This window comes from Lontra canadensis, unplaced genomic scaffold, assembly GCF_010015895.1.
Source record: "Lontra canadensis isolate GAN:19392208 unplaced genomic scaffold, GSC_riverotter_1.0 scaffold1, whole genome shotgun sequence".
Taxonomy (NCBI): domain Eukaryota; kingdom Metazoa; phylum Chordata; class Mammalia; order Carnivora; family Mustelidae; genus Lontra; species Lontra canadensis.
This window is the reverse complement of record NW_022630995.1, coordinates 5,096,814-5,117,868: the sequence shown is the minus strand read 5'-3', so window position 1 is coordinate 5,117,868 and position 21,055 is coordinate 5,096,814. Positions and strand designations below refer to the sequence as shown.

General features: G+C 35.8%; 1 protein-coding gene across 5 annotated transcripts in view; it reads right to left on the bottom strand.

The window, feature by feature from the left end:
- Window positions 1-1,525: 1,525 nt before the first annotated feature.
- The window catches only part of CNOT6L (CCR4-NOT transcription complex subunit 6 like), a 117,662-nt gene continuing 98,132 nt past the window's right edge, over window positions 1,526-21,055 (bottom strand). For all 5 annotated transcript variants that reach the window (XM_032883681.1, XM_032883430.1, XM_032883342.1 and 2 more), the window contains exons 9-12: window positions 20,539-20,690; window positions 15,894-16,121; window positions 13,599-13,801; window positions 1,526-8,933 (exon numbers count right to left, since the gene is read on the bottom strand). In XM_032883681.1, coding sequence (XP_032739572.1) covers window positions 8,721-8,933; window positions 13,599-13,801; window positions 15,894-16,121; window positions 20,539-20,690 — 796 coding nt within the window. In that variant the 3' untranslated portion in view covers window positions 1,526-8,720. The remainder of the gene's footprint in view (window positions 8,934-13,598; window positions 13,802-15,893; window positions 16,122-20,538; window positions 20,691-21,055) is intronic.

Genomic DNA, 21,055 nt, shown 5'->3' with positions numbered 1-21,055 from the left:
TATGGGATTCCTGCAGGAACCTACTTAGTGAATTTAATAGATGTACAAACAGACAGGAAAAAGAATTAACACACTTTTCTCATGGGAGCCCACAAATTCTCTCCTCTCTCATTGAAGACAATTTTGAGTGCATTAAGGGTCAGTGGCAAGTTTATGTCCCAGTTGCCCAGAGAGGTGACTGGCTCAATATTGCACTCTTGACTTGGCTTTCCCTCTTTCTCTATTGTTATTCCTATACCCCCTTTCTTCCCTGGGATCATTTCTCCAAATAAATTACCTGCATGCAAACTCGTCTTGGTGTCTGATTTTTCTAACATTTCATGAGATTCGATTTCTTACATCCATTTTACCATTAATGGTACATTTTTATCAAGGTCACATGATGGAATGCAAGGACACTTGGTTAGTGTCTTGATTCCTCTATCTTAGGAGTATCTTCTTAATAAGCCAGTTGTCCTGAAATCTGGTCCCTCTGAGATACACTTGAAGTGATTCTATTTTTGGAGTGCTTCCTAAAGGCTGGCCAGTGTCAGGACCTCTATAAAGAAAGGATCCCTGGGGTCGGTAAAAATGGCCAGTGACCAGGCAATGAGCTAGATATTTGTTGATGCTCACAATCTGTTTCCACAAAACCTTCCATTACCTTCCCTAAGCACTTATTAAACTGGACAGCTGTTTTTTTGTTTGTTTTATGCTCTTCGAGAATAATCTGGTCTCAATCACACCATATCTTAAAATCACTTTTCAACTGAATATCCCTAAACAGTTTCAAAATAGCTATTTGTGAGCCTTTCCCTCCCCCCTTCCAAGATTTCTAAAAATTTAAGATACCTTTACTATAACACCTTAATATTTTACGTCATAAAAGAGTGTTTGCAAAGTGAATTCTTGGGAGGATATGGAACTTGTCCAACTTTATATCACCAAAGCACTTTGTTCATAGTAGATACTTGAAATGTTTGTTGAATGAGTTTATTCTAGGTCTTGGGAGGTCCACTAATTGAGACAGATTACTGCTGGTAACTCAGCAGATCTGATGGTTGTATATCAGTCAGGATGGGCTAGATCATGCTGCAATAACAAAACTTTACTTTATGAAGACATTGAGATTTGGCTGTTGTTTCTCTCACTTCTCTTTCTGTGTAGGTCAGCAGGCGAGCTCTGTTCGTCAAAGTCAAAGATTTAGGATGGAAAGTTGAATCTCAATATACACTTCTATTATCACCAAGGCAAGAAAAGGGAATACGGCAAATTGCACACTGGGTCTTAAAGCCTCACTTCTGAGTCCCTCTGCTCAGATTTCTTCAGCCAAAGCAAGCCATAACTAAGCCTAACTTCCAAATCTATTCTAAACAAAGTACTATTTAAGCAGTAATATAGCTTTCATGGGGGGGGGGGGGAGTAGCATGAATTTGTAACTTTTTGCCTGAATTACCTTGGCTTCTTACTTCACTTTCCAAGAGACGTACTGACCTAAAAGCAGACACATACTGCACAAGTACAGTAAAAAACCAAGACAAAGGTATGCAGTTGCAAAATGGCCATTTATTGCCTACAGGGGAAGGAAAGGGAGGGAGAGAAGAGGAAATACACAGGTGCAAGGAAACAAGCATATATTTAGCCCTATACATCATGTGTGAGCAGTACCCAATCTCCAAAATGGAAAAAAGTATTTTGTCATCTGACATAGTAGTTAAGGTTCTTAAGCACCTCCCTCTGAGCTGCCACAAGATTTAAAAGGCAGGACTGCTTTGTTTAGTCAATGTTCACATTAATGAAAAAATACTACCACCCAACTGTGTCCTTTTGCACGCACATTTTGTACAGTGTCTATTGTGAAAACATCTCAGCTGAGCAGTTTGCTCAAGTTTCAGATCTCATCAACTGTTTAACTGTAATAAATAGAAAAATAAAGCAGCTGGTGATTTTGTCAGAGAGAATGTGTTCAGTAAGAGCAGAACCACTTTCTCCAAGGATGACAGAGTGTTAAATGATTAGGACACCACAGAACCAGTCTATTAAACATTAAACACTAGTAAGCTATAATTACATGGCACTTCATTAAGTCTTCTAATTAAAAAGAGAATGAATGAAAAAAAAAAGAACATAAGAAAAAAGAAAAAGAAAGGAAAATCTTAGATCTTAAACTGATTATTGGAACACAGTAACAAATTGATTTAGTGCTTGGCTTTTTCTTAGGACAAAAACAAAGTAAATATACAACCTAAAACAGGAGAATTTGTTCTGAAATAGTATCAGTAGAAACCCCCAAGTATTCAGGGGAAAAATTACCAAAATATCTTGTTCAGTTTTAAACTGAAGTGCTTTGCTTACCAACCATTAAATTAGTTACAAAAACACTTTATAGGCCACAGAATGACTCAAATTTAGGCAAAACAATGAATTATTAACTTAATGCCAAATAATGAAAATAAATGAACCTTTCCCTATTCAAATGGTAAATTGAGTTGAAGAGTAGATCGTCTCATGGATATTTAGTTGGCACTTGTTTTATGGTTGAAAGAAATCACGATGGAAGATATAAATTAACCCAAAGTGAATGTGATCAACACCCTGGCCTTTCCGAAAGAGAAGGTACAAACACACACGTTCTCTTAAAAAACAAAAACAAAAACAAAACTCCCTTCATACCACCCCATCCAGAGGTAAAAAAGCCGAAGTTTGAAATGCTCATCCTCAAAATATTCCAAGGACTCCAATGTACTCTATTCCTCAACTTCTCCTGGATGAAAGAAATGCTTGCATTTGGACAACTGTACGAATGCCCATAGTGCACTTCTCAGTGCTGCTGGTGTTTAAGAAATTTGCCACTCACAACACTGAACAATTCCAGATCCAGTGTGCAGTAATACAGCCATCCAAACTCCTCCCCCCACCCCCCCAAAAAAGTTGGCAGAGCACCGCTCAGGAATTTCACAGGTAAGGGAATATATTTTTAGCAAGTTAAGCACAGAGAAAGAACAGTACAGCTTCTGAATACATACACACCCAGACTACTGCATCACTTACTGTATCAAGACTGAAACAAGTAGCAGGAAACTAAGCCTGTTAAGAAGCAAAGCCATTGTTTGACACATCGATGCTGAGCCAATTGTGTGAGTTAAGATAACTAACTAAACAAATGTGGTACATATAACCATTGTTAGCTTCAAAGAAAATACAGTTATATGTCAAGTAACTAGAAATTAACACAAAACTAAAATGAGCAAGGACGGACCACTTCTGAGAGGGTTACCATGATTCTTATGCTTTTAGAGTTAAAAGTGACAGATACACAAGTAGGAAAATTATCTAAATCTGGGGAGATTGTTGAAACAAAGAACTACTAACAGGTGCCAAACTATGACTTCTCAAAGTTTCGGAAAGCTGTATGTACCAAGGTACTATGCCAAAAGAGTCATATCACTTGGCATTTACATACCCCTTTCAAAATGTGATTTATTGTTTCTGATAACACAATTTCTAATTTTGGGACAATGCTACTGAGTTTATACTAAGTGCCATAAAAAATGAACATTTAGTTGACAGAAATGTCCTTATTTCATATGCTTTGAAAGCAAAATTTTACTTAAAAACATTCCATTACTTCCATGTCATAACGTATGCTGAATAAAACCTCAACATGCTTGTTTTCCTTTGGTTCCAAGAAAAACCCAAACAAACTTAGGCCAAAAGGAATTACTAAGTAGGTTAACCAAGCTTGTTTTTCCTAGTTATCTCCCTACTTCTTGCTGTAGGACTTGAGTAATGCAACAGAGAAACTTACATAAAGAAGGCATTTGGTTAAAATAAGAAAACATGCATGCTCTCCCTGACCACCTTCCTGAAAAGAAATTTTTTTTCTTTTCATGGATCTTATTTGGAACACCCTGCAGTATAGCTTGAAGAGCTTTCTTTTTTCTTCTTCCCCAGAGGCTTTATGATGATGCTTATACAATAAACATTTCCAAATCATTCTGTAAAATGAAAGATGCTCTTGCCATCCTGTTTTGGAAACAGATTTCAACTTTGGTAAATAAGCCAGGTTAAGGGTGTACTAATTTATTTAAGTCTTAATTTGAATTTGGTGATCATGATGCCATAAAAAAATAAAATCAAAGCAACCATAAGTATAAAAGTTCTCATCTGCCAACAAACTGAAAACTTTAGTTGGAGTTCCTGGCTTAGAAAAATATTCTACTTTTCCTAGTTAATTTATCTACCTAGAATTCTCAGAGTTCTATAAACATGACATAATTCAGAAGGAAAAGGTTAAACAAACCTGCACATTAGAAAGTTGTTTTTTTTTTTAAGGGTAGGGCAGGTCAGAGAGAAAGAGAGTACCTCATAAATGTGAGAATTCACATTTCTGTCAAAATATAGGTATATATGAGTGGTACTTTTGAAAACGTGCCATAAAGTCATTGCTTGCTATATAACCATTATTCTATGGCCTGCCAAATGTATCAGAAACTATGTTTTCTGTGACCAAAGCTACTGCTCAGTCAGTACATTTTACAAAGCTATTAAAATCTCTCAGAATATAAGACTTAAATACAAATAAGTACTGGTAAGTACGGGGACACAGTCAATTTGCTAGAAAACCTAGCCCTGTATTAGGAATGAAAACCACATGCCTCTCATTCCATCAAAGAACATATTTAATCTATTTTGTCTTGTGCTTTCTCTACTTCTTGCTATTTGATTTGAAAGTATAGATAGCATTTGTGATTTTTAGAAACTCTTGGAAATGCAAATACAAACTTAATTTTTCACCCACTTAATAAGAGATACTTAGGAGATACAATTTTAAAATGGAACACAGTTGTTTGCCTATGTTCCAGTTTTAATGTGCCACATCCTCAATTCTAATACAACCCACCAAAGAATCAAGTGATATGAGCCTTAGGTATCCTTCAACTTTCTCCCTTCTCTGTGATTCAATACATAACTGTAACACACCGACTAACAGGGACAGATAAGAAAAGAAGCTTTATATTTCTGCAAACTACAACACTAAAACACAGTGGCTTCTTTAATACATTCACACGGGACGCTTATTAGTAAAATTAAATATCTGCCTATGAATATCAGAAAAGCAATTTGAAAAGAAAGAGCTTGGAACAAGGCAAATGGGGGGGGGGCGGGAAGCTGGTCTCAGAACCCATTGTGCCATTACCTGACTTTAACATGTGATATTCAAACGAACGTTCACACGCCTTACATCAAAGAAATGAAACAAAAATATTCAGCTACGTTGTACAAAATTTTTTTTACATAAAACATCATAAATCTTGAACAGATTTACTATATCTGAATTCTAAAAAGTTGCCTATAGAATGGTGCTGGGATTCTGTTCTCTGCTTGCTTTTAGGCAGTGCTGTTGCTTAAAAGTTGACACCAGGCACAATATTTTAAAACAAAGTCAACAAGCAAGGAGCAGTAAGTGGATTTGAGCCTTTCCCAGATGTCAGTCCTGAGGATGCTGCAATATTCCCCATCAAAATGGGTAAAGCTATGAGGCGGATACTGATGCCTGAGAGAGTGGGTGACTTGACATGCACTTGTATGACTGTTGTAATAGCAAACAGTGCAATTTTCCCTTCCCCAAACAACACTGTTTTAATAAATTTAAGGAACACTCCAGTTCTTAGACAATTATCAGAAATCATATTTAACAGTTAAAACAAAAACACATTATCACAACCTAAAAATGCCCGAATTTTCTCTTAGCTTCAGATAAAATATGCAGCAGCCCCAATGGCATAAAGCTTATTAAACTTAGATTCTGAGAACTAGAAAGTATATAAGCATAAATATTTACTTTCATTGAATATATACCATATGTCATTCACCTCTTCCTTTTGGCTTCTCACTGCCAAAGTTCCAAATGGCATGCATTGTAACAAGACAATACTGAGGAGAGCAGCATTTCTGATCATCTGAATTGGCAGCTCAAAACAGATACCACTCCTTTTACAAAGGGAACAAAGGGTGAAAGGTGTGTGAAATTTGGGCAGTGGGCTAAAGGGAAACCGTGCACATGAAATTTGGGTTACCATGCCCCAAGTGTGTGTGCCACCCAAAACATAACACAATTACCTACTTCAACAGAGCTACTACCAACATTTACTAAAACCACATTAAAAATACACAGGATAATGAATGGTTTGAAAGAGTGCATTTGGAAGCAGAGAGAACCCAATTACACACCTTCCTGCAACAGAGTGCCTCGATCATACACAAAATAAACTTAAGCTGTTTACAATGTTTCCCAATTTTTTTTTATTTTTTCCCTCTACATTTAACTATTAAAAAAGTTTTTTATTAATAAATGGGCTCCTCTGTGGTTCATATACAATCATAAGTGAACTTTAAATTCCATTTTATACAAACATCTCAAAAAATATTGGGAGTGAAGTATGGTAGGAAATATTGCTCACATTGCTAATTAACATGCGTATATGAAAGGAGGAAAATCTTTTGTTAGTGCATATACCTCCAGAGCAGAAAACCCACCCAAAACAAAAGATTTAAAATAAAACATACAGTAGCTGATTACAAAAAAAGGTAATGTCCACAAAATTAAGTTTTTCATGCTATTCTACTTTCCAGTACTATGGTTCAGGTAATCAATTTGCATGGCTAGATGTTGAATGTTTGAGGTATATAAGAAGGGATACCTGCACATTGAGGAAAATCTGTCACCTTAATGGTTGTTTCCTTGTTATTTGTTTATTCTGGTACTTTACCATTTTTAAAAGAATATTTTATTTACATCAAACTTCACTCAACTACAATGACATTCCAATTATAATAGATGACAAACAACGCCTCTATCACTAGGCACTTTTAAAAGGGAGTTTAGGCTTTACAGAACCCTTCTGATGCAATCCCGTATATGACATTACATCATCCCACCACCCACGTCCCACTAAAATTATCCTTCTGGGGAAATATTATCTCATACAGCCGGATTAATTTACTATGGAAGAAATTAGTATAAAAGGACCAAAGGAAATGCATCATTTAAGACTAATAAAACAGCCTAAGATGTTAGGTTTGAAAGAGGAGGCAAATTGTATATATTTAAAACTAATTAAATAATTTAAATTTGACCTGTACTTTATATATTAGTGAGACACAAATATAGGCTATTTTCTTTTAAAATTTCATTCACATAATGGAAAATTTCTTGTTTATTAAAAATATCACATTTTGAGACTAGAAACAGTAAAGTGCATGAAAAGTTTAAAATATAAATTTCAGAAAACTCTTATAGCAGCAAAAAAGCAGAATAAAGAAAAACTTAAAAACACAGACACAACCTTTTCCTGTTAACTGTGCCATAATTAACATCAAGTAGCGAACCAATTTTTCCCCCAGAAAACAGTATTACGTTCACTGCCTCTTGAGTCACAGATTTTTAACTGGCCCCTCCTGGGCAAAAAAAGTATTCCAACACTTCTAAAGAGCATTGACAGTTGGGAATAAACCAGTAGCTTCTTAATTCAACCCTGACAGACAACGGAAACAAAGATTAAAAGCATATAATGGCCATTTGGCAACTAGAGTCAGGAAAATGATCCGAGGTTTTCAGCTACTCCCTGTTCTTTCTCCCCCACCACCACCAAATCCTTTCCACTGTTACCTCAAAAAGCCAAAACTAATAGCCACTTGTCTACTTCGGGAAACACATGAGATATTTGTATCACTTTTCCCTTTTAAAACTTGGATCGGGGGGTTTTATTCAGTAGTTTGGTTTTTTTTTTTTTAAACATTTGACTATAACAGCAAAAATTATTATACAGATCATATAATATCTGTTTCTCTAGCACAACCAGACAGAAAAAGGTAGATGAGAATAATGAAAAATACCGGACACTAATTTTGTGGGCATCCTAAAATATAACATATCCTATTTTCAAGATGTGTGGCAGTAGAAATTACCCACTATTTCCCAATAAATAAACTGGACAGAAAGGCTTAAAATTAATACTTCTAATGAGGTTATAACTAATAGAGGAACTAAATACAGAGTGATTCCTCAAAAAAAAAAAAAAATAACCAGCGCTTGCCCAACAAACTGTCATGTGCTGTTGAATGCTTGATTTTGAAAGCATATTGTGCAACCATCTTTAATTTCTCTATTTTTCATATTATGGTTAAAGGCTGTATCATAGTTTATGTACAGATCTAGCAAATTTAAGTGCTTTGTTAATGTGCAAAAGACTTGGGGAGCCAAAAATCAGTTTGTTATAATGGAAAACAGAAATCCAAGAAACTTTTCCTGTAAGGCATGCCATCATTCAGTTTAAAATGTCATATTTATAGTTTTTAAAAATTGCCTTTTACAAAAATGGTTGGCTCATTTGAAACCGTTCAAAAGAAAGTATTTGTTTTGGAAAAACAAATACACTCTTGTTGGGCCTTGAATTGGTGATTAATTATGAATGTTGACTCCTAATATAATAATGAAGAAGGTCGAATTTAAAAATATGTTAAATTAAAAATTTGGAAAGAGTAATACTTTGGTTCCAGCCCTAGTGCCAAATGATACCAATATGCACAAAAATGTACAAAATCTTAGAGCAAACACATAATGAAAGGAACCTGAAGAAGCAGCTTAAGGATGGCCATACTTCACTCCTACATACTTTGATTTACAACTGTACAGGTCCATAGCAACAGCTCCCCCGTCGGTGCGGGGCAGTACTCCACTACCTCCGATTAGGCAAATGAACACCATTGACAAGAGGCAGAAGTGGAGGGTGGAGTTCAAGTTGTGTTAACAGTGAGAAGTGGTCTGAAGGGATGTGAGGGTGCGGACACCCAGTGATGTTGTTCTCAACCAGCCATTGAGGATCTAAAGGCCCCAGGACACCAAGCACGTTCATATGAGTCTTGGAATAGAAAATGTAGTCAATCACGCCCTGGAAAGAGATGGGAGGTTGGGGAAAAAGAAAAATAAATGCTTAGAAAGAAAGAATAACTCGAGATCTATAAAGAACAATCCATGATTTGTAAAAGCCAAATACCTGAGTAACCTGTACTTTCGGAACCTGTTGTCGCGACAACAAGTCAAATAGGACTCAAGTCTTCAGTGGGTATTAACGAAATAAAGAGGGCTCAACAGGAAAATACATGGCTCTACTAGTCATAAAGCCCTGCATTTGTGTACAAGTGGTAAGCAGACTAAGCTAAACACACCATATTGTGTCTAGGCATCTTCTTTAAAAATGGCTTGCTTAGGTAAGTGAAATCTAATACATCAGTATAAACATTATGGGAACTACACGAAATCTATCAATTTCAACAAGCTGTTTTTATATAAATGCATCACAAAAAGGTAGGACTCAAATTAACTTTTTAATCTTAACTGGCATTATTTTCAGTTACTTGCACATCAAGATATCCAAATACACCTGAATGAAGTCATGGTAAAGCATGTTTCAGATTTGCCAATTCTAGTTCAGCTTTCCCAGATATGCCACATATGTACAAAATACTACATACAGTTAATTTTTCTAATGTGTTCTTTTTCACGTGTTCTCATTTTCACAAATTCTGGATTCTTTACCCAAAACATTTCAGCAGGGACGTGTGTGCGTGCGCGCGCACGCGTGTATACATATACACATATATATATACACACACACCCGACTCTTGATTTCAGCTCAGGTCTTAATCTCAGGGTCTTGATCTCAGGGTCATGAGTTCAAGCCCTGCACTGTGTTCCACACTGGGCATGGAGCCTACTTAAAAAGGGAAGGAGGGATTATAGTCAAATTTCTTCCTAGCCATATCAAGAGAGCCTGAGCCCAAGTGTGGAGAAATATTTCCAGATATGGAAGTATCTATTTAGAAATGCTACACATAATGAGTTCCAGTAGTATTTTAAATGTTATCACAATGAAATGGGCTACTTAAAAAAAAAGAAAAAACTTTAATGAAAAAAACTTGTATTATCGAAATTTGGAAATAATTACTTCAGTTTGTTGGTTCTGACATGACCAAGACCAAAATAACGACACTGTTCTTTTAAGGAAGAAGGCCTCATTCAACATTTAGAAACCATAACCTACTATTAAGGTACAAATTAAGGTACCTACTTGAATCCAAGAAAAGGACTTTCTGCCATTAATACTCCAAGTTCAAATAGTTAAGAAATGATATTTGTATAAGGTATTATCCTTTCATTTTGGCTCATGCCCAGTTTTACAGTGACATTTTAGGAAAAGGGTTCACAAGGGTCAGGGTGGATTTATTTGCCTTTATGAGACCCCCCCCCCCTTTGCTTCAACTATAAAGTAAAAGAAACACAACTGAAATACTCTGTTACATAGGTTGGATAAACCTAGTGACTTTATTAGAGTGCCATTATGCAGATCAACTGCTAGACTTACAGAATCCTTTGCAAACACAGGCCTCAAGAAGATGTTAAACATTCTAGAAAGTAAGACATATTTAATTGGAGGCATCACTTATAACTATTTTCTCAGTGTGAAACATCCAGAGCAAAATTTCTTCATCAGAACCCTTAGCAAGGACATATCTGCAAACTCATCCAAATATCTGTACATACGTATTTACATTTATATACTGCCATATCCAAAAAGTAGGTTATTAGACTAATGATTCCTAACCTTTTTCTGATTCAAACTTTTTAAAAGGCTATAATGTAAGGAAAATAATCTTTATAATAGAAAAGACTGTAATAAGTCTATAGAAACGTATTTGAAAAAAAGGTAAGAATAATGGAAATAATTTATGAGCTAGCGTTATGCTAAGTTTGTCTTATAAAAAGAATGTTAGAAAATTATATACTGTAAATCTCATAATGGAATAGAGAAAGATTTACTACTTGCATTAACTGGCTCAGCCACACCCTTAGATTGGTGGGATAGAGAACAGCAGCAGCGATAAGTCTGAATTAAGCTATTAATTCAATGTATCTGCTGTTACAGTCTAAAGGTTCTGTCCCCCTAAACTTCACATGCTGAAATCCTAACTCCTAATATGATGGAGGTGGGGTTTCAGGGAGTTAATTAGGTCATCAAGGTAGTGTTCTCAAGAATGGAATTAGTGCTTTATAAAAAGAGGCCCCAGAGAGCTCTCTTAGACTCTCTGCCACTTGAGGATATAGGAAAACAGCAGTCTGCAACCCGAAGGGGGCCCTCATCCGAACCCAACCATGCCGGTACCCTGATCTTATACTTCCAGCCTACAGAACTGTGAGCAATGAACTTCTGTTATTTATAAGCCACACAGTCTACGGCCCGGATTCTGTTAGCTATTATGAGACACCTGGTCTACAAGTAATTCTCCTGTTTACCCACCCTTTGGTATCTCCCCAGTTAGTTCTAGATTAAAGGAATCTGACTTCTAAACATCACTTTTCTACATTTCTAAATTATTCAAGGACCAAGAAAGGAAACAAATGCTAAGCCAAACGAGTAAAATGTAACACTCTACTGACCCAATGGCAGAATACTGTATTTAGATCCGTATGTAATGCTAATTACATGATCCTATTATATTTTATATTACCTATCCTTTTTTTACTGATTGACTTTAATAATAGGATGGCATAAAACGCTTTACATAAAATTGAAACACTCATTGTTATTTGGACTAAAAGCTTCATTCTCTGTTGTTAGGTATGCCCCGTTTTTCCTCTGGTCATCCTATCTTTCCAGCCCCACCCACCTCCCATCCCACCCATCTATCTATCAAGTCAGCCAGTATATTTATCTTCCCATGTACACCTGTCTCTCACGGATTTACAGCCCTATCCTTCTGTCTCATCCTATCCTGCATACTCAAACATCAAACACTCTCTGAGTCATGCACTTTTGGTTCTTTACCTGTACTTCCTTGGACAATGAAAATGGTTCAATAAGATTTTTGATTCAATTATTAACACATGTAAAATCTTTTGAAGAAATATCAACAAAGGATTTTAAAACAATGCAGATGGTTAAGAAAGATGGCTCAGATTAATATCCCAAATTTTGTTTCTCTAATTTCCATTGATGGACAAGGAAAAATAACATTTATCAAAGCCTAGATGTGATAGAAATGATCTGGTCCTTTTACCCACACGCATACTAAAACAGCAATAAGAGCTGCAACATTTATTGTGGGGAACTTTGATTCAGATACTCTGAGTTGCGCTGGCAGAGATGTATTACATACCACTATAGTCACAAGGATAGAAATCAACCTATGGTAAACTATGTGCTATGAAGTCTAGAGGTTTTCCTTTAAGGTTGCACAAGAGCAGGGGTGTGCTACAGTCAGATAGTACCTGCTTTCTTAGTGCCTCATCCCCACTCTGAATTCGATGGTAATATGTTGGGAGCTTGAAATCGACCAGAATGGGAATACTTACACCACAGAAATCAGCAAGCACCTGGAGTTAGTGTTTCTTTTTCTCAGAAAGCTGGTTACTAAATGTCTACCAGCACATGACTGCATATGACTGAACTGAATAAAACGAACTATCACTTGGGACAGTACTAACTACTCTACTCTAACATCAAAAATACTAAAACCAGATTCAATTCACTCTACACAATTTTTTCCTCCACCTCATGAGCACAAAAGTCAACTAATAACATCACACAGATTTCCCTTCTTCCTATTTGTTCCTTAAAAAGGGGCTAACAAGCACCAAAAATATAAAATGGTTATTGGAGATGTGAAAGGCCATTTTGAAAACTTACTTTGGTATTTTTATTATATTCCCTCTAGGCTTCTTACATGAAACCACTTTCTAACATCTGCATTTTTTTCAAGATAGTGTAAGATTTTAGTATAGATGCCTGAAGGGCCAGAAAGTCAAACAGAGGTACAATGGAGGAGTTACATACAGTCAGAAAGACTGATCAGATAAATAGCAAAGGGAAAGTAATCTTACCTACAGAAAACCACTACAATCAATCTTTCTAAAGAACAATTTGTCCTGTACATGGGTCCTCTAAATTTTTTTATTTTGAAAAAATATCTTTCTTTTTCATTAACCTGGAGTGTTCCACTGCCTGGGAATGTATTAATTTGACTACGTGGACATATATATATAAAATAGACCCTAAGTACAACCATCTCTAACCCCATCTCCCAAAGAAACTCAGAAAATTTAAAGATAAATAAGACATCAATGGAAAGTAGAAAGAAAATTTTGAGAGACTATTATGTAAACTCATTCAAGGTCAAATTACCCATATACCCGTATCAGGTTGCTTATTATTTAGATCCTTACTGAAAGTTAGGGATGGTATGGACAAGTGAAGGTTAACTATATTAATAAATATAAAGTGTTCTGAACTAAGCATTTTGGAAGTTTTTGTTATTTATCAGTATTACTTCAAATGTGAAAATTTGAAGGTTTAAAAAAGTTCTCAAATCAGTAATGACAAAAAAAAAACAAAGCTAACAAATCTCCTGACATTTAGAAGCATACTTAGTCAAGACATTTTGAGAATCTAAAAATTCCCGAAGATTATACAAGTAAGCATTATAAATAATATTTATCTTTCTTGTCCTATGTTTGTATTTGAAATAAGTTCTGCGTCAGCCCAGAGGCGGTCACTCACTTTGAAATCAAAGGTGTAATTGGTGTAAGGCATCAAGTTATTTTCATAGGCGCTCTTCAGCTGGAAGCCGTGTGTGATTCTCCCTTCTGAGCTCCCATTCTTGCCATTGCAGCTGAAGTTCATAAGACACTCATTGTACCTTAGCTCCTTGAAGTCTTTATGGTTGTCAGCAACTCCTCCGTTGCTCAAATATTCCACGACACCTAGTAAAGAAGGAAGGAATACTACCATTTAGCATTTTAGACCTTCTATAGGACTTTATGACCAAAATTTTGTTGTCAGGTGGATATACCAGGTTCGGGATGATTTAATTAGGTTGAGCCATATGCAATTGCCTTTTTGTGGTTGTCACTGCTAAAAAGAAAAAAAAAAATCAAACACCAACAATTTCATATGGTTAAATCAGACTGAAGAGTATTTCACTATTCCAGAACAAAGTATCAGGATCATCCAGAAGTATCTTCAGGTTTCTTAATGGTTCTTCAAGCTAAAGAGGATTCCCTGAGCCCACGGTGGCATTCACCAAGAAAGTCTTAACCCTGAAGGCTTTTAGAATATTATCCTAAACCACTATATCTCGTTAGTATTTCACTATTCTATGCAGTCAATTAACAACTTTGGGAATATGTAAAATACAGCATACATAATAAAAAGTCATTTACAACAAAAATAGATTTTGAATCTTCAACACTTTTATGTCTAGGTTAGGTAGAAAATATTCTTTATTTTGAACTACAGTGAGGCTCTTTCAGTTTCATACTATAAGGGACATTGTATGCTACTTGGTCAAAAATATTAGATATGTATAAAGAGCTAAAAAGAGTGGAAGCATTCGAAAAATACATTGCTTCCATTTAACAAGCAAATATGAGAACTATATCAGAACCCTTTTGATGATGATTAGTGAAGACTGTTAGCCATCTCTTTCTGTCTGTGATCAGGAATGACAGCAACATATCATGAGTTAAGTATCAGTATCATGAGCACAGTATCAACATAGTATTGAGCATATAACACAGTATCAACATATCATGAGCACAGTATCAGTACTGTGAATATGTGAAAAGCAACTATCACTTATCTAGCACTTACTACATGTTAGGCACTGTTCCAAGTGCTTTATACACTTAACAAACTCACAACTTTATGTGGTGGATGAAATTGTTATCCCCTTACTTAAAAATGAGGAACTCAGAGACTGCACTTGTAAGTGGTAGAACCAGGTTCCAACCCTGGTGGTCTGGCTGCAGAATCAGCTCACCATGCTGTGCTGTCAGATGACAGCTCCCTGGCTTAAAGAAAGCAAATGAAGCAGCAGAAACTTGTACTTGAGAGCATTCAACTCAAAAGAAGGACTAAGAAAGGAAGACACGGTTAAGGTGCCAACTGGGTTAGGTGCTGAAGACAAGTATTTATTGAAGATAACATTTATTTACTGAGGAGATTTGTGACTTATGAGTTTCCAATTGCAAGTATTTGCATTATGTCACATTTACTGTTGAGAGAGTAAACAATTTAAAATAGCTTATTGAACATATAAAAAATTTAGTAATAGCAAAACAGCAATACTTAAATGTTTTACATTGAACTTTAATACCTAAAATGCAGAAATTAATTTTTCCAGAGATCTAAAATAATGTAAGTTAGGACATAAAGTAGTTTAGTGGAGCTCTAGAAGTAAAGTCAAATCCAAGGAGAACATGGATCAGTCTTTTGCACCAAATATTAGTAATTTATCTTAATGAATTCACTGAAAAGTTGCAACCCTATTAAACTACCCGTGCTGAATATTTCCTGGTTGCCTCTTCTCCACTGCACTCTGTGCCTCAGGAGGCTGATGTAATCAATTGCAACCCCTCCTCCCACTCTACCTGCCGGTTGGATTTGGTCATGGGCAGACTGGCAGGAGAGCAGAGTGAGACTCCCATTTTATTGATGGCTCTGCCTTCACTCCTACTACATAATCCTCTTCTTATAACTACTTTTTCCAAGTTCTGGTAAAAGCTCCTACCATTTTCTAAACCTTTAGGTGTAGATGTGGTAAAGGTCCCTAATTCCCTTAGTAGCAGAGGACTGCACCACCCCTTACTTTGTGTACCTTAACCCCGTACACATTTGTGTTAATAGCTTCTATATTAAACTCTCAATTACCCAAGAGCCTATCATCCCTGGATGCATACTAATACACTCCCTTAATCTGGCAGAGAAATTCACTCAGAAGTTGGGAGCTATCTAGCTCTTCAACTAGCAGTTAAAGCAAAACTGAGAGGAATGAGGAAATGATGTTATAAATACCTGAATCTGGCAATGAGTTAAGATCTGCACATAGCACCAGCGGGATGGAATTAGGATCTGCGGTTGGGCTGCCAGGCCTACTAGAGGCTTTCTCCAGAATGTTTTTAACCTCTGAGACAAACATCATGGTCTGGATGAGTTTCACATCAGAATACTCTGGGTCCCAATGCATGTGGGCATTTGCCACTATAAGCAGCTGTTTGTCTGCAGCATGAATAGGCTTCATACCTAAATGTAAACATTTGAAAAAAGAGGGTAAGATTATGCTTTAAGTCTCAAAAAAGCAATTATCTTAAGGTTTTCTCCCAAAAACCCAGAGCCCCTCATTTTTTTTCCATTAATTTGTATCTTCCATTTTATCTCATAATGTAATTCTTAGAAGCTAAAATGCTAAGATTCTGGTAATCCCAACATGGGAATTACTCCTCTAGCTCAGGGCAGACAAACCGCAGCCACAGGCTAAATCTGGGCTACCATCTGTTTCTGTACAGCCTGTATGAGCTAACCCTGCTTTTACATTTTCAAAGAAGTCTACAAAAATATCTTCGAAAGACTGTGAAAGAGACTGTATGTGGCCCACAGAGACTGAAATGTTAACTTTCTGGCCCTTTATAGAAAAAGTTTGCCAATTTCTGCTCTATATGCCCAAGTTAAGAATTATATCATGATACAATCAACATTTGATTATAGTTCCTTGACTTGCTGAGTTCTTGGTGTAAACAAGCACTTTAAATATCTCTGTCATTTAAAGATCACAATCACTTAGTGAGGCAGGTTTTCAGTTACTTGAATGACCTAAACCTTAATTTAAATTCTTCCCACTGCCCAGTACTCACTCACCTTGCATTTCCTGAGCACATCAGTGATGGATCAACAAAAGGTAATAACACTGTATTATCTTGTACAAATTAAGTAAGTAAGAAAGTTTCCTACCAAAACAAATTCATACTAAACACCCAAAGGGAGTAATTTTAAAAAGGAGACACAAGAATAATGTGCTCTCAAAAATCTGGACACACAGTTTTTGGACCTGGCTTTTTTACTGTTTATTTTGGTTTTGGGATGCTTAACTTTTTTGGTACTTAGGTTCATTTGGAAAGTGAGATATTCAACTAAAAAAGGTTCTTTCTTCCCCCTAAAATTGCTTTATAAATTTTGTCAAAATAAGTATTAACTGTCAAAATGGGAAACAAAGTAGACAAAACATTAAAATTTGTAAAAATAAAACTTGGTTAACAGGTACAGAGAAAGACATCCATAAAATACTGAAAACACAAAGTTCAATGTGCATGGTATGAGGCCATTTAAACTATACATACATACATATACATACAGTCTCTATTAGTAATGAAATTACTAATAAGAAATGAAAGTAAGAAATTAGCAAGAGCTACTCCTACAGAGTATGAATAAGGAACTTACTTTTTATTTTATATGCTTTTGCACTATTGCAGTATTAGTAAACGTGCACAATTCATTTTCTATTAAAATTTCTATAGAACTACACTATGATCCAGCAATTGTGCTATAAGGTATTCAGCCAAAGGATTCAAAAGTAGTTCTTCTAAGGGATTCGTGCACCTCAATGTTTATAGCAGCATTATCTACAATAGCCAAATCATGGGGAAAGCCCAAATGTCCACGTACTGATGAATGGATAGAGATGTGGTGTGTATACACAAACACACACACACACACACAGGAATATTCCTCAGCCATCAGAAAGAATGAAATCTTGCCATTTGCAATGATGTGGAATTGGAGAGTACACTACTACATGAACTAAGTCAGAGAAACACAAATACTGCATGATTTCATTCATATGTGGAATTTAAGGGAAAAAAAAGATAATGAACATGCGGGAAAAAGAGAGGCAAACCAGAAAACAGACTCTGAACTATAGAGAACACACTGAGGTTGCGGGGTGGGAGGGAGGTGAAGGAGATGGCTAAATGGTGATGGGTATTGAGGAGGGCACTTGTGATAAGCACCAGGTGTTGTAAGTATGTGATGAATCATTAAACTCTACACCTGAAACTAATATTACACTGTATTTTAACTAACTGGAATTTAAATAAAATCTTAAAACTACAAAAAAAAATCTGTAGAAATATCTCTTAAATTTTTCTATTGAAAATATAAAACTCTGCAGAAAAAGACCTAATTTTTAAGTCTACTGTTTTGATAAAATTAAGTTTCCTTTCACCTTACTAAGATATAATTATCTTCAATGTTGAGTATAAACAAGTAACTGAAGTGTCTGCTATATGTGACAGAAGTAGACATTTAAAAAAAATTCTATTGAGGTATAATTGACATTACATTGCTTTCAGATGTACAACATAATGATTCAATATTTACATGCATTGCAAAATGAGTTACCATCTGTCACCATATAAAGTTAACTCTTGGGATTTACTTTCTTTTTTTTTTTTTAAAGATTTTATTTATTTATTTGACAGAGATCACAAGCCTGCAGAGGGACAAGCAGAGAGAGAGGAGAAAGCAGGCTCCCCGCTGAACAGAGAGCCCGATGCGATGCGGGGCTCCATCCCAGGACCCTGAGATCATGACCTGAGCCGAAGGCAGAGGCTTTAACCCACTGAGCCACCCAGGAGCCCCAGGGTTTACTTTCTCATCAATTTCAAGTGCACTGCCCTCATGCCATACATTATATCCCCATGACTTATTTATAAATGAAAGTTTGTACCTTCAGTCTTTTTCCTCGTTCCCTAATCCCTCTCCCCTCTGGCCACCGCCACTGTATATTCTCTGTATCTGTGGCTCTGGTTTTGCTGTCATGGTTCATTTGTTTTGTTTTTTAGATTCTAGATATAAGTGAAGATATACAATATTTCGCTTTCTCTGACTTATTCCATCTAGCATAACTCCCTCAAGGTCTATCCACATCAATGCAACTGGTAGACTTTTTTTTTTTTTTTTTTTTACAGCTGAACAGTATTCACTGGGTATATATCCAACCTTTTCTTTATCCATTCATCTGTTGATGGGACACATAGGCTGCTTTCATGCCACGGCTATTGTAAATAATGATGCAATAACATGGGGGTGTATAGCTCTTTTCAAGTTAGGATTTTCATTTTTAATTTTTTGTGGAACCTCCATACTGTTTTCACAGCGGTTGCACCAGTTTGCATTCCCACCAACAATGTGCAAGAGTTCTCTTTTCTCCACAGCCTCACCAAGACTTGTTATTTCTTGTCCTTTTGATAATAGCCATATTAACAGGTATGAGGTGATAACTCATTGTGGTTCTGATTTCCATCTCCCTAATGATTAGTGATGTTGAGCATCTTTTCATGTGCCTGTTGGGTCATCTCTGTCTTCCCTGAAAAAAGGTCTATTCAGACACTCTGCCCATATTTTAATCTGATTATTCATTTTTCTTGCTATTGAGCTTTATGAGTTATTTACATATTTTGGATATTAACCCCTTATTGGATATATGACTTACAAATATAGGAAGTCATTTTTAAAGCAATTTGACAAGATAAAATCTTATAGCGAAAATTCTCTATGCTCCACTCTTTTCCTAGAAATTCTGTAGTGTCACTTCTGGCTGTACATTAAATGTTCACTATATTAAATATTAAGAACTATTAAAAACAACGGAGCCATCAGCACCTTCTATATTAAATTCCTCTTGTAGGAATAAGAGCCGTATTTCAAAATGTGTAAGTATCTGCTGTATAATTTCTAATTACTTTTCTGAATACTAAAAGGAGAATAAAACTCCAAAAGAAATTCAATTTTCATGAATTGAAGTTACCAAAAAAAGAGGTAACTAACTTTTGAAAAGAGTAAGACTGGAAAGGACATAAAAGTAGGTAAAAATGGAAAGACCAAAAAAGAAGAAAAATTTAAAATATCTTATCAAAGATTATCTGATGATGGATAAAATAACAAAGAGAAAAGGGAGGTTTGACAGATAGGCATGGTCTGAATAATTCAAATCAATACTCAAGGCAAACATCTTTTCTTCTACAGTAAGAACAGAAAAAAAGTTTAAAAATAAAGCCCTAATGTGGTCTTAACATCTTCTTGCTCTTGCCTAAAATATACTAATTAAGTAAACAATGAAATGTGCAAAGGCAGGCAGGATAAAGGGGAAAAAAAGGTCTCAATATGCAAAGTACATAATGAGTTTCTGACTTTGAAAGAAGCTATAAATAATCTAAAACGCAAAAGCTAAGTACCAGGTAGATAAAAGATCCCGCTCTTACCCTGACAATGACGGAGATATAACAAAGAAATTAGAGAAAACTTGCCAAGTACTTAACCTTAAAGACAAAAGATTTCACACTCAAGAAGCTAAAAATATGGCTAAAAAGAGAACCAACTCATCATAATTTCCAAATTCAGCATTTCCTACTTCAAATAACCTTTCGGAAATAATGGCATATTAAAGACTTTCCTTTTTACAGATTATCTGGTAAGTAATATCCCTAGATATATATATGATGGTTTACATAATTAGTGTTATTTTCCAGCCCATCTCCCCTAACTTTCCTCAAAGACCAAAAAATCACTGTGCGACAAATAAGGCAGAATCTACGCACTTGTCTGAAATGGAAAGCACAAGATGGTGGTTATTTTTAGTAAGAATATTTTAAATGGTACTCACCTGTTCCAAATAGTTCTTTGTGGACCTCTAATACCACAGCGACACCAATATTATCTTTTGTCATCACTCTGTTCAGCATAGCTTCGGATCCATCTGAATTAGCCATTGCCACCTGGTTAAATTCCACTGTATGCTTTTGCACCAAGGTAAATCTAAAAGGCACAATGCATTAATTAGTATTAGGTATTAGGTACTTGGACTATCGTGCTAAAAGACATTAGATGAGGGAGCACAAGATACACACTATTCACTGTCTCCCTAGTCATTTTCCATCTGCAAGGGGACATGCGATGAATTTCCACCAGTGAAACGTAAGACGTGTGATTAAAAACTTTCTTAGAAGTGCCATCTAGCAAAGGCATATGTCCTTTTATGGCTTTATCCCTGTGGTAAGCAGCAGGAGGGCAAAAGCCAACCCATTATGGACTGGCAAGCAGTTCTGGACTACCATATCCGGACTTGTGCGAAAAAAGTGCCCTTCTTCCATTTCTTTAAATTGCTGTTAGAACTTTCTGGT